Here is a 14,839-nt window from a genome sequence, read left to right as displayed (position 1 = left end):
GGGCTATTATTTCAGCTCATTTCATTGTCTTGCTTCTCCAAAAGAATGTAGATCATTATGAGGCAACACAACGTGAACTGATCTAACCACGACGTTATTTGTGGTTATTTCCCTAAGCTTGTAATTTGGTTGAAACAAATATAAATCCATTCTCAAGCCTCTCTTGAGAGATGAGAAAAGTCAGGCACGATACAGGGCGTGCCACCCTACTTCTAGACAAATGCCAAAGCATGGCAGCCATGCTCAGTCCCTGCCAGCATTTTCACTCTTCTCTCTGGCACCTCATAAGCAGGATGTCAGTACCATGCTGGGTAACCTCAGGAAGAACGTGCACTGGAACACAGTAAGGGAGATGGCAGGGAGAGCCGTGTACATCCACTTTACAGGTGCCTCTGAGATGCAATGTCCCCAGCTACAAGAGTTCGCTCCAAAGAAGGTTTATTGTTCACAGCAGGACCACCACAAAACATGAGAGGAGCCAGGCCTTTTTTGCTGATGAAATTTATTTTTTATCCTTTCCTCAAGACTTCCTGGTGACTCCAGTGATAATAAATATGATTCAAGTGCAAGCAGAACTGTAGGTAAGGATGAGGTGAAGGGAAGAGTTTATAAGGAGGATAGGTAGCTTTTAGCAGATAATAGCAAATGAATAGACAGATTATAGATAGATAGATAGATAGATAGATAGATAGATAGATAAATACATACATACATAATAGATAGATGATAGCTCAATATGTATAGCAATATATGATGGATTATAGATGATAGATGAATAGGTAGCTGATAGAGAAAATAAATTATAAGCATTAACTTTATGCAAGGTGCTATACTAAATGCGTTTCTAAGAGTATCCCACAAAATAGATAGACTATTATTCTATACTTTGTGGTTATGTTTATTTGCTTGCTTTTTGGTTTTGCTTGTTTGTATGTGGTCTTTGGAGAGAGCATCTCACGTAGCTCTAGCTGGCCTGAAATCCAATATATAGCCCAGGCTGATGTCAAGCATTCTGTGCAGTGGATGATGACCTTAAACTCCAGGTCTTTCTGTCTGCAGTGTCCCAGTGCTGAGATTATAGATCAATACACCGTACCAGGTTGTACAGTGCTGGGGATACTGGACCCAGGGCTCTGTGCAAGCTCTGGCAACTGAGCACGCTACAATGAAGCCACATCCCTACTAGCAGGCTCTGTTTTAAAAAATGATGAAATTGAGGATAATCGGGATTATGTCATTTCTAGGTCACTACACAGAAAGTGACAGTGTCAGGATTTGATACCAGATAGCCTGACTCCAACACCCATGTTTTTCTCCTGAAAATTTCCGTTCTCCTAAGCATAAAGAGGAAGGTCAAGCTGACCAGACTTCCTTTGCATGCTGTAGTGCAGTGGCTCTCAACCTTCTTGATGCTGCAAACCTTTAATACAGTCTATGCTGTGGTGATTCCCAACCCTAAACTTATTTGCACCGCTACTTCATAAGGACAGTTTGCTACTATTATGAATTATACAGTAAATATTTTGGGAGATAGAGGGTTGCCAAGGGGGTCGTGACCCATGGGTCGAGAAATACTGCTATAGTTGTATCTGTAATGTTCTGTGAAGGTTTGGTCTCTGGTGTGGTGCTCTCGGGAAGCAGCGGAGCCTTTAGCAGGTGGAATCCTGTGACCAACGTTACATATCCAGGCCTTCTAAGGGAACTGTGAGTCTTTGGTCTCCTCTACCTCCTGACATGAGGTAGACGGTGTTGCTGTGAACACCACTTTGACATGCTACATCTCCCCAGGGCCCGAAGCAAAGAGGATGACCAGCCACAGTCTGAAACCTCCATAACCATGAGGCAAAGAAACCTTTTCTCTTTGCAAGTCAATGTAGCTTGAACATTTGTTACAGTACTGGGAAGCTGGCTAACGATGCCTTTTTTTTTTAACTTGTGTTGTTTTGAGACAAGATCTTGCTTGGTATGTGGCCTGTGCTTGTCCCCAACTTGAGGTCCTACTTCTCAGCATCAGGAGTGCATTATGGGTACACACCACCATGTATGGATGCACTTTCACTTTGTACTCAGTAAAATGTTTGAGGATGGCTGAGAAGTTCCTTCTCGAGGAGATGCTGGGAACTCTGAGTGCTGAGGAGGGCCGTGATAAGTGATGCCTAATGCGCCTACAGTGTGACATCCTAAAGTCTCACTGACCAAGGAGACCAAGCTTTGTTAGTATTTAACTCTAAAGCTGAGATGGCTATAGGCATAACTTGGGATTTAGTTGTAGGTGTTAAGCAGTCTGAACCGTATTTAGAACATTTGATGAAAGAGCACAGGCATCTCTGTGTTCTGGTGACGTCGTAACTGCATTTCCCCCACCACCCCAGCACTCACACGTACATATTCAAACATTTCATTCCACCTCGTTCAAAATTTCTGCTCAGCAATGTCCATTCCTTGGGCCTGGTGGCATAAACTTGTAATGGCAGCTGCTATGGAGGCTTGGGTCGGAGGATGAAAAGTTTAAGTGTAGGCTGGAGGGAAAGGGTGAGGCTAGCCTGGATGACTTAGTGGAGATCTAGCTTCAAAATTAAAAGTAGAAAAAGAGCTCAGTGGTGGAACACTTGCCTACCATGTGCAAAGTAAAGTCCTGTGTTTAATTCCTTGTACCACCAAGAAATGAAAGTAACAAGTTAGTAAAGGAAGGAAGGAAGGAGAGAGAGAGGAGAGAGAGTGAGAGAGAGAGAGGAGAGAGAGAGAGAGAGAGAGAGAGAGAGAGAGAGAGAGAGAGAGAGAGAGAGAGAGAGAGAGTAGTCTTCCTGGGCTGTGTCTCTCTGACCACTCTTTCCCAGGAGGTTTTGCACCATGACCCCCTTTTTTTCCTCTGTCTTTCCCACAGGGACTGCACCTGTCTTAGGAGTTGTGATCAGGCCATGTCATCTTTGTGTAGTAGCTTAGAGTCTGGCTCATGCCACTAAAGACACTTAAGGATTCAGTAATGAATTAATAAATAAGTCATAGCAGCATGGAGCCTCTAAGTCTGAGGCAAGGACCTTCATCTTGCAGCTCATAACACGTTCACAAAGTGTAAATAAGCACTGCGTGTGCCAAGAGCCCAGAAACGTCAGCAGAGCCCTCGGGTTGCAGAGTGTTATGGTTCTTAGAGTGGAAGACCTTGGAGAACAATTGTTCTCACTTGTCACCGCAGATACACAAAAAGTGTCCCTGGGCTCCTGGGAGCAGCTGCTGCCAACAGACACTGCAGCAAGCAGGTCCTCTCTGAGTCTACCAGCCTGCTGGAGGGCTCCAGGGACAGATGAGGTTGAGCCAGGAGCATGGCCTTGCTTTTCACTGTGCTTTCAAATGAGGTTGTCTTGATGTGTTTTGTATTTTTACACAGAGAGACTGTAGTCCAAGGTCACGGATATAACTTTGCTGGCTGCAGAATGCAGCTTTTCTGCACCCTTGACAACTTCCTAGCGCTTTCTCCAAAATTATGTGAAGGCAAATCTCTAAGAGACCTTCAGTGACCAATCAGCTTCAGTTCTGTTGAAATGTCCCCCTCCATCCGCTCACCGCTACACACACACACACACACACACACACACACACACACACACACACACACTTCATTCTTGCTCGCACACCGTGGCCAGAGGAGTCCTGATAGAAACTTGTCCGTTTTCTGCCAGGCTAGGACTGTAGAGACACAGAACCCTGTCTCTTACAGTAGAGAGGAGCTTTCAGCACAGCGTTACCATGTTAAGACAAAGACTGACAAATTCTGAGAGCTGGCCCAGCTCCAGAACTCTAAAATCTAATTTTATTTGATGTCATCTCCCTATAAACTCTGCCCCCTGCTCAACTAACATAGGGGAAAATGGGGTTTTCCTGTGTTGGGCAGCCACCTGAATTCATTATGAACACTCCTGAAAATTTCTGGCCATTTGGAGGACTGAGCCTCTGCAGACTCACAGTGCATCCAGCTAGCCTGGGATGAAGGCTCAGAGGGAGAAGATGCTGGAACCATTGTTATAGATTTTCCTGGCAGTGGCTTTCCACAGACTGGAATCGAAATGATAATTGGTGCCGATGTCTCAGAGGCCAACGGAGAGCAGGGAAAGCTCTCTGGCTTTCTATAATAGTGTCTCTTCCTGAACCGAGTAATGACCTTGACATAGCTTCAAGATGAATTCACACAGGGAAAGAGTCTAGGACCACCACCTCTAAACAGCAGCTGATTGCCTCATAGAAACAAGCACAGCGATGAGAGAAAACGATTTCTCTTTAAAAAGAGTCTCCACTACCAACTCAGGTACCCATAGAACCATAGCTCTGTCTTGTCAGGAAGTAAACCTAAATGAACAAATAAGCCAATGACATTGGTGGATGTTTTCAGTAATGAGCCTGTTTCTCGGGGCAGTGGTGAGAGGAGAGAGATGTTTGTTTGTCCTTTCTGGCTGCAGATGGCATTAAAACATACTGTTAAATAATAAATGTCCATTAACTAGTCTTGCAATAATTGCATCTTATGATCATATAGAACCGCATTTTACATCAAAGTGCAACCAGGTAAAAGTACCCCACCCCCACTGCAGATACGAGCCAATAACAGAGAGTTTTGTTAGAAGGATTAACTGTCAGAATGACATAGGAACCCAGTGTCTCTCACACGTAGCTTCACTGGCTTATAGCACCAACATCTTTCTCCATCAAGAAATGAACCAGGAACCAGGCATAAAGTTATAACATTTGTTTGCACTATTTCCCTTGAAAGGCACGTGTGAACTGAGACTTGGTGGTGAAACATTTGGCTAGCATGAACAAAAGTTCTTGGGTTCAATTCCCAGTACTAAAAAGAAAAGGGCAGATGTGTGGCTCGACACAGAAAGTGTTTTAGTCTGTGTCCTGTTGCTGTGGTATGTGGGAAGGACTGTAAGCTTTGTCACAGGTGAAAGCAGTCTTGGCGGGCTTTGCCCTTGGACACACCATGGATACTCCCTGAGATTAACCTTGAGATAGACTGGGTGGAGCCATCCTGGGCCTGGAATTCAGGAAGGGGACAGAGGGACTCCACCTGGACTTTTGTGTTTCTAATCGACCCTCAATGGGAGGCGGAGACCACCCCTTGCATGTGAGAGACAGGCAGGCAGAGAGGAGAGAGGAGCAGCAGGTTCAGCTTTAGCCATGTGGATCTTGGATCGGGAAGAGGATCAGCGAACCGGCAGGACCAGTGCGCAGGCCAGAGACACCTAGAGATCCATCCCATGCAATGGCTACCAGAAGGTTCACTCTTGTTTCCCTTTAACCTTTTTTCCCTTTTGTGTAAGCTAGCTGGGTTGTATAATAAAGTTTAATTAAGACACAGAGCTAACAGTAGTAAATGTCATGACCGAAAGTGACCTAGTGGGGAAAGGGACCCTTGGCTTATGATCTACACTCCGTCATCAAGCAAGGTCAGGACAGGAGCACAGGGAGGAACCTGGACGCAGGAGCTGGTGTGGAGACCTTGGAGGAGCGCTGCTCACTGGCTTGCTCAGCTTGCTTTCTTATCCTACCCAAGATCACCTCCCACGGTGGCACTGCCCATAGCGGGCAGGGACCTCTTATACCAATCACTAATTTTAAAAAAATGCCTCACAGAGAGCTCTACAGACAATAGGGTGGAGGTGCTCAGCAAATGTTCCCTCTGCCTGGATGACTCTAGCTTGTGCCAAGCTGACAGGAAACTAACCAACATAGAAAGAAACTCTATGTAGGCTCTACCACAAATTCAGGGTAAGTATTTTAACTATTTGCCATTTAGAACTATAGAGGAAACCTGCTAATATTCATCACCCTCTAGGGCAGTCAAGAACTTGAACAGAGAGATCAGGAGTGCCATTTTGTCATTAGTAGCCATTAGCATCTGTGCATACGATGAGACTCCCAAGATCATCAGCACTCTCTGATCGCCTACATCCATGGCAAGTTTCTGCTACAGTGAGGGTGCTTCAGATGAAGAGCTGGATACAAAAATCTGCTCTTCGCCCTCATTTCTGAACTCCAGGGAGACAGAGAAAAAGAGGTCTTCTCAAAATAAAGGCTTTAGATTGCTAATAGTCATTTTTGTGTTCACATGTATGCAAGTATGAATGCGTTAGAGACCAGAAGACAACCTTGGGTGTCATTTCCTCCTCAGACACCTCCTCAGATGTTTTTTGAGACAGGGTCTATCACTGAGACCTCCCACTTAGGAGCCAGAGGGATCTGCCTGTCTCCACCTCCCCAGGGCTGGGATTAAAGTGTGGACTGCCAGATCCAGCTTTTTACGTGCCTGATGTGAATTACACTCAAGTCCCCACACCACCACAGCAAGCGCTGCGTGAAGTCAGCCATCTCTCCAGATGCCTGTATTTCTAGTGTTCAATAGGAGACTTCGTGTGCTTTTAGCATTAACAGGGTGTGGCTGGCGGTGGGTCTTGGAGAAAAGCCTATTATTTCATGATCCTATATGCAGTCCCATAAAGAGTTCAAAGTGAAGAACTTAGGGCAGGGCAGCTAAACAAGGGTATAATCTAAATCCCTCAGTTGCCTTGGTGATGGCTTTGCTGGGATGTGCTGCCTCCTACCTTGTACTCCACCTTAATGGATCAGCATTAGGGTGGAGGTGCTCAGTGCATCCAGCTTTGCCATGTGAGATGAAGGTATATTAGATGCAATGAGCACAAATGATGTGCAAAAAATATGCTCTTACTTTGATGATTATGTGCTTCCCATCTTAGTCAATTATTCTGAGCCTCAGAGCAATCAGGAGAGGCCGGAGAAAGCCAGATCTGACAGTAACTTCCTTGTTGTATTTTCAGACTGCCCCTCACTCAGCCCATACACTTACAAATTGTATATTTCTATAACATACATTATATTTTATATCATTATAATTATATCATTATAATTTAAGAAGGAAGCTTTAACATCAACTGTAAAATTGCGTTAGGCTGATAAGCAATTTGACTACCTACCATTACTTATAAAGCAATCTATCAGTTGTTTCTGAGTGAACAGATACTCAACACGAACAGCTAAAGGGAGGAAGAGGTTACCCTAACTCACAGTTTCAGGGGACACAGTCCATCATGGCAGGGAAAGCGTGACGCAGGAGTCTGAGACGAGGTGGCTGGTCATACTGTGCCACAGAAAGCAGATGGACGGTTCTGCTTCTCCTTCTATTCCATCTGGGGCTTCTGCCCATGTGGGGAGGGGGGTGCTGCTCACAATCAGAGTGGGTCTGCGCCCCTCCTGTAAGCATTTCCAGATATATTCTCACAGACACACACTGTGGTGTGTTTCCATGGTGGTTCCAAATCCTGTCAGGTTGACAAGATCAACGGTCACAGGCAGAAACATAAACCACTGGGATTTAGGTCATATGTACATTAGGCCTGGGTTGAGGAGGACAATGGATGCAAATAACTGCCCTTCATACCCTCCCCCACCCCCATCGAGTTAATAAGTCTCCTGTCACTGTAATGAAATGCTTGAGATGATCAGCTTACAAATGAGTTGTTGACTCATAGAGAGAGGTTCTGGTATATGACTGGATGGTATATAACTGGTTGGCCCCATTGCTTTGGGCTCTTGTGAAGCTACACATCATGGTTGAGTGCACGACAAATCAGAACTGCTTACACCAACCTCCATAGAGCAAAAATGAGAAGAAAAGAGCCAGAACCCCAAATTCCCCTCAAAGGCATGTCCTGATGACTTAAGACTTCCCACAATGCCCTTCCTCTTAAAGGCTCCATCTCCTCCCATTGACACTATACCAGGGACCAGTCCTTTAACAGATGGACATTTGGGAAACACTGGTCTAAGCTACAGTGCCCTTCAGTCCTCACTACCTACCATGTTGGATATAAAGAGAAGGGAAGGAGGACCCTCACTCTCTCAGGGGCATGCCGCCCCCACATCAGAGAGGCCTATGCTGGCATTAAATTATGTGAAGAGTGACTAAATGACCATATTCCCCCAACAGTGGGCTCTTTGGGTACAGGGACATAATTTGAGAAGGCTGATAATGTACTCTGTTCTCAGCTCATGAAGAACAGCTGATACCCAGTGGTAGTTCCTACATGAGGACCAACCTGCACTTACATGATCGACTTCTCACATCTTTCCCTCAAGACGTTTTCACAGTAGTAATTGCATTTAACTGGAGGGTTTTGTGGACAGTGTCCTGGGCCTCTTTGTTATATAGATTTGCTTCAGTGTGTTAAAAACTTAAGGGGTTGTAATATACATCCTAGGTCAGGAGAAATGAACCACGTAGGAAGTGTTAATTGCCAGCTTGACAAAAATCTAGACTTAATCAGGAGATGAGCTTCTGCACATCCCTGGGAGGGGATTATCTTGGTTGTGTTAACTGACAGGAAAAGACCTGCCCACTGTGGGCAGCACCATTCCCCAGCTCAGAGTGGGTAAGTGGAGAAAAGGAGGAGGGCAGCAGCACACGTTCCCCAGCGTCAGTTTCAGATGGCAAATGTCTCATGTCTTATGCTTCTGTGGCCTTGACTTTCCCACCACGGTGGAGTATATCCTGAACCGTAAGCTAAGACAAGCCATTTCTCCCTTACGTTTCTTTGTCAGATATTTTACCACAGCAACAGGAAAGGAAACTAAAACAAGAAAGTATGATCAGGTCGTAGTAAGAAAAGACCCAAGACTTGGACACATCTCTTAGAGCCATGAGTGGGGTCACTGTCTGTTAGAGATGCTGGGGTGGCCAGAGTGGTGAATGTGGCAAGCATGGGCAGCAACAGTTATGTATCCTTCTGTACCTCAGCCTTCCTCATGTCCGTACAATGGAGATGGAAATAGCAGCCGCTCACGAAATCGTTCTGACTGGCCACCTGGCATGTAACATGGTGACTGGCACTTGTGTGTTCTTCATGAGAATTAACTGCTGCTGTGTTGTCTGTTAAAGCTGTTGGAGTAGAATGCAGAGAGTGTGGTGAGGCTTGAGAAGGGGCTGGGAAAAGTACAAAGGAAATGGAGCTGCTCAATCTTCTGAAAGGCCAGCGAAAAGCTGGATACTCTACTGTAGCCAGTCGGCCTTGCTTCCTGAGTCCAGAGGCAATGGGACCAGCCAGCCTGCCTGCCACCATGCCTCCCCTGGCTCTACCATGGCCTCTCACCATCATAGATGGTATCTAAGTCACCAGCCAGGTGATCCTTTTCTCTTTTTAGATTGCCTTTGTCAGGATATTTTATCACAGCAACAGAAGGCGCTAACGAAGGCAATGCTTTTCATATGAGTGTTCACAGAAAAAAAAATGAGAAATAGGCTTTTACATAATGGCCCCAAATATTAAGTGTTGCCATGCCACACTTAAGAAGGCTTTCCTTGAAGGCTGTTACCTGATACAAGACTATGAGTGCCCACCCTCCACAATGCTGCACAAGCAGCATTGATTTCAGGTTAATCCACGTCAGTTATTCAATGATTGCTGTATCTGTATGTTCTGCATCCTGTCTTACAATCTCAACATAAATTAAAATTTAATGCCTCTTTTATATTAAATATTTATATGATACAAACTCATTCTCCACAGATCTGTGACTTTAAAAAAAAAAGGATCATTTCAATAAAGAAAAAAAAATGACTTGAGATTCTTAAACTGTGTCACAATCAAATAAGCAAAAGTTGCTCAAATAACCTTCCTGTGCATGAAGGTGAAAGCTCTTTCTCATAAAGACACCCTGGGGTTCTCTGTGCAAAGTCAAAGAAGGAATTACTCTGGAATAATTGAGGTCAAGAGCATGGAGACCTTGTGGCGCACACAATGGTGTGCTTCCTTTCCCCCAAGCACATCTTGTCAGTGTGGAAATTTTCATACTACTACTCAATGTAGGGCAATAAAGACTATATTTAAGGGACTGGAGAGTTGGTTCAGAGGTTATAAGCTCTTACTGCTCTTAGAGAGAACCTGGGTTCAGTTCCCAGCTCCTGCAAGAAGCTCATAACCACCAGTAGCCCTCTCTCTGTGTCTGTCTGTCTGTCTGTCTGTCTCTCTCTCTCTCACACACACAGAGAAATAAACAAACCTTTTAAATGAATATATTTAACATTTCATATTTTGATTTTGGCTCGATATCATTCCCCAAATTAAGAGCTGTGAAAAGAACTCCAAAACTATGGGGTTTTTTATTGAAAAAATTTGCATGTTTTTGATGTCCTACTTTATTTCTTCACTTATTTTGAAATACTGGGATCAAAGTCAGGGAATTGTTCATGCTAGGCAGGCCCTCTGCTGCTCAGCTATACCCCTGGGCCATCGATGCCGTGTTTATGTGATCATGTAAAACATCTCATTCTTTCCTTTAAAATATTCTATTCATATCATTCCTGTTGTGACAACTTTATGAAGGGGGCAGCAGACACTGAGCCTTACATATTACATCTTTCCCCTTTAATCACTGTTCTCGGCATCACAGCCGTTTGCTTGTGCATCTGTTAATGGTACTGAGGCAGTGCTTAGGCATTGGGAGAAACGGAAAAGGCACATGACCACGAAGGAAGGGGGACAGTAATTTGGAGGCAGAAAGGGAGGCCACTGGGGTTTAGAGGCAGCACAGGGAAGGCTCTGGAGCAGGAGGAGGGCTTGTTTCTCCCTGTGCTTTGTAATGAAAGCCCTCCTCTGTTGCTACCAGGAGGCATTCTGACATAGTGGGTTTTGAGGCTGCTGCTCCTTGTGGATGCATTTCTGTACTGAGGTAAGGTTTCCTGTGGTCACTCAGAGCACTGCCTGTCTGCAACTTCCTCTGTAGTCACTTGCTAACTCTAGCAGCTCTAATTTCTACAACAGAAAACCCACTCCTGGGGTATTAGTATGCAAGGCAGATTTTGCTAAGTTTCATGGTAGAGACAGAAGAGGCAATGGCTCCATATGGGTCATTTCCGTTTCACGTCCCTTCCCTTCTTTCTTCCTTGGAGATGCCTTCTAGCCCTCCGTGACCTTCCAAGTCTGACTATCCTCAAGCCCAGCAGCTCCCTCAGCATCCATGTGGACTGCCCATTGTCCACTTTTCATCGCCATAACCAAAGCCTGCTACAGAAGCAAACCAAGAGAGGAGAGCTTTATTTTGACTCAGAGTTTCACAGAGTTGAGTCCACTATAAACAGAGTTGGTCTGTAGGTCATAAATAGAGAAATCAGAGAAAGGGGGATGCTAGCAATTGGCCTCAGTCTCCTGGGTGACTGTAAGCCTAGTCAGGCTGACGGTGAAAATTATGCATCTACAGACTACGGATGAGTGTTTTTTCACCAGTGTATAAAATTCAAAAAGGAAAATCAATCATGTTTTAATTATTTATGATTGCAATTGTGTAGTTAGTTCATTTTTCTGGCATGACTATGAACCAAATCCTCAATGTATCTCTGGACTGTCAGTGCTGTGTCAGTTCCTTCTAATTTTAAAGGGCTTTCATGTCAAAAAAAAGTTTGGCCAATTTTGCGGTAAGATGTATGGCTGGGCATGTCATCCCTAAACTCAACATCCAACGTGGATCACATGGCCAGTTCCAAATGGTTAGTTCTATGCAGGTCGAGAGGCTAAGACTTCATTCAGTGTTTGCTGTGCTTCCGCCTGGAGCCACACACAGAGAGTGATGCTGGGGTTAGAGTGTGAAGTGAGATACATAAGACCCCGTTACTCAGGGAATCTGTGGTCTGATGGGGAGCTAGCAATCACACAAGCTCCAACAGAATGCCCTTGTGTAGCAGGTGGATTGCAGCTGAGGTCATAGTCCAGCGTCCCCCAGGGACTAGAGACAGGGAGGGGGATGGGGAACAGAAGGTCTTTGGAGCAGAGGCAACAGCAAGTGTGTAGACATGAGACACTAAAGGAAACAGGCAGTGTATGGGGTCAGGGGGTCAGTAAAGCTTCGGCCTGATATGTTGTCATGTGCCTGCTATCTTAGCATTCAGGAGGAAGAGGCAGGAGGCTGTCTCAGACCACACAGAGAGACCCTGTCTCAAAAAGTTAAAGAGAGCAGGATAGAGGGAGGAAGGCAGGGAGGGGGAAAGAGAAAACCTTACTGGGGTCTGGGACACAGAATGTAGAGTGGCAGGGCAGGTGTGGCACCAGGAGGGGCTGGAGAAGACAGTCTCTGTGACCTCCACATTTTTTTTTCACACAGGGTCTCTCTATACACTTCTGACTGTCCTAGAACTCACTATGTAGACCTTGCTCTATAGACCAGACTGGCCTGAAACACAAAGAGATCTGCCTGCCTCTGTCTCCCCAGAGCCATGGTTAAAGGCACGTGCCATCTTTGGGTTTCTAAACCTGCTGTGATGACTTCATTTGTCTCATTCTTCCTTATGCTCAGCTGAGACACAGCTTCAGTCTGAGCTCATGCCTGCATTTGGAGAGCACCTCTGTCTTGCTAGAGATCCAGCTAGCTGGGCAGCATGGTGGCCATTCCCTCTGCACCTAACACAACTCTCCAACCGCGTGGAGCTAGAGCTTTATGTTATGTCCTCTGACTTTGTTATGCTACCAATCAGCGGGGAAATGAACAAAACACAATTTTTATTGGTATCAATAACCTTGCATGAAGAATTTTTTTTTACTAACCTTCAAGATAACAGTAATATGCTGATGTATTTTGGAGACAATGACAAAAAATAATTTTTAATTAATTAATTAACAGATTAGAAATAGCCAGATGCTAGAGTTGCCAAATAAGAAAACAGCACTCAACAGGTGCCAAGGTCTTAGACACACATAAACACTGCACGTGTCCATGGTCATGACAGACATACATGTGTCATTGCAGCCCAGACCTGGAAGCCAGAGTGGAAATGGTGAGGGGCTGGCAAGCTCACCTAGGAGGTGACAGTGAGTATCAGGGACCGTTGTTTATATTTGTCCTTTCCCTCTTTGCTCCTTCTGCCTGATTGTTGGCATCCACCCAGGTTTTCTAAGCTGTGTCTCCAGTATCACACCAAGGCAGCAACCAGCTAAGGAGACTAAAAGGAAAGTGTGCAAGTCGCAAAAGGCTTGGGCTTACAAAAAGGGAACTTACTTACAGCGGGCTATAATGTCCTATGCTCAAGTCCTTCCTGCTGGAAAGCATTCCCCTGACCTGTTGGCCCATTTAGCCAAAGAGGTCTCCACTCATCAGTAGGCAATAAGATGTTCTAGAGAGCCCTTGCTGCCCTTACAGAGGACCCAAGCTCAATTTCCAACATCCACATGGCAGCCCATGACCATGTGTAACTACAGTTCCAGGGGATTTAATGCCCTCTTCTGGTCTCCAAGGGCACTGCATATAACTAGTACACATCCGCACATTGAGATAGACACGTCACACATGTAAAGTAAACATATATATATATTTTAACAGAAAAGGCCCACAGAATGGCGCGAGGCAAAGACCAAGGGGTCTGCATCCATGGAGAGGGAAGAGCAGCCATGGAGAGAAGAGCACACACATCATAACAAAAGGCACTTCCATTTCAGCCATGTCCTGGATTGCTCCATTGCTTCCCCCCTCCCCCCATAAACTTGAAATCCTAGCGGAAGTTAACAGTAAATGCTTGGTGGCTTTTTGAGGCTGAATCAAATGTTGCCATTTTTCCCCCATTCATCTTGTGGTCAGCACCCAAGAACCTACACTGAGAATAGGTAATGTCTGAACATGGAATAGCTATGTTTGTATGGAAGATTATCAGCAGTAGATCTTTCCCCTTATTTGTCCCTGTATGAAACTTGGATCTCATATATTAAAGACAAGATCATTTTAATACCTAGAGCAACCGAGCACAGAATAGAGTGCAATAGAGAGACTGCGCATCACCGAGGGGTGGGACCGTACTTGTCCTTCAAAGCTCCATCCCTAACACTGAACATGACTGTAAGGCGCGGCCACACCTGATAATGGCAGCGACCGTTACCACTTGGTGGCAACTGTTACAGTTGCTACAGCTCCCGCACATGCGCAGACATAAGCCCTCTCAATGCACCCCTCCCGACAGGGGTATGCAAATGAAGTACTCCAACACAGCCTCTCATCTGCGGGCATGCTAATGCGGGCATGCTAACGAGACATGCTAATGAGGCATCCGAATGTAACCAATGAGACATTGACACGCCACATCCAGACAGTATTTAAGCGGCGTGCTCGCAGGCATTCGGGGTCTTTCGCTTCAGCTTCAAAGGATGCTCCCAATAAAGCGTGATTGAGAAGGATCCTGGTGTCTGCGTCGTTCCTGCCGGAGGGAGGACGCGACACATGACACGTAAATAGATGTGATGACTGGTGTGCATATTTTCAGGTGCACACTGGGCTATGACAGCATGGAAATAGGACATACCATCAGACAGGGCTGGGGGTGAGGGATGCACAGCTGACCTTGGGGTCTAGGTTAGAATGTCGTTTTGGCTGATGATGCTGATGATATTTCTCAGTGGTACTCAACAGCTCTACTAGAAAAAGAACCATTGGGTGCTAAAAACATCTGAAGACAGTAGAAATGCAAAAATAATGGAGAATGATTGAAATGATTAATCAAGGACAGGGAGGGGGGGAAATGCTCACAGGGAACAAATGAGGGCATTCAAGGCACCAGGGTCTCAGTAATATTTAAAGACCGGAGAATAGGGTGATAGTGAAGAAATAGGACCAACGTTGATGCATATAAAGAGAAGAAGATGGTGTCTAAGATTACAGAGGTGGAGCTGCACTGGGCAATTCCCAAGTCCAGTGGGAACGCTGAGGTAGAGCTGTGACGTCAGAGCCATCTGTCGCTCTCTAGGGATGAGTGTGTCAAACACTGCTGTGTAGGGCCATGGCTGGGGCAGTATGAAGA

General features: G+C 45.4%; 1 protein-coding gene across 1 annotated transcript in view; it reads right to left on the bottom strand.

Moving 5' to 3' along the window:
• The window catches only part of MARK1 (microtubule affinity regulating kinase 1), a 121,439-nt gene extending 112,540 nt beyond the window's left edge, over positions 1-8,899 (bottom strand). The window contains exon 1 of the mRNA XM_084783611.1: positions 8,802-8,899. Coding sequence (XP_084639737.1) covers positions 8,802-8,816 — 15 coding nt within the window. The 5' untranslated portion in view covers positions 8,817-8,899. The remainder of the gene's footprint in view (positions 1-8,801) is intronic.
• Positions 8,900-14,839: the final 5,940 nt, after the last annotated feature.

The sequence above is a fragment of the Acomys minous genome (genome assembly GCF_964271855.1).
Source record: "Acomys minous genome assembly, chromosome: 1".
Lineage (NCBI taxonomy): Eukaryota > Metazoa > Chordata > Mammalia > Rodentia > Muridae > Acomys > Acomys minous.
This window is presented reverse-complemented; position numbering and strand designations above follow the sequence as displayed.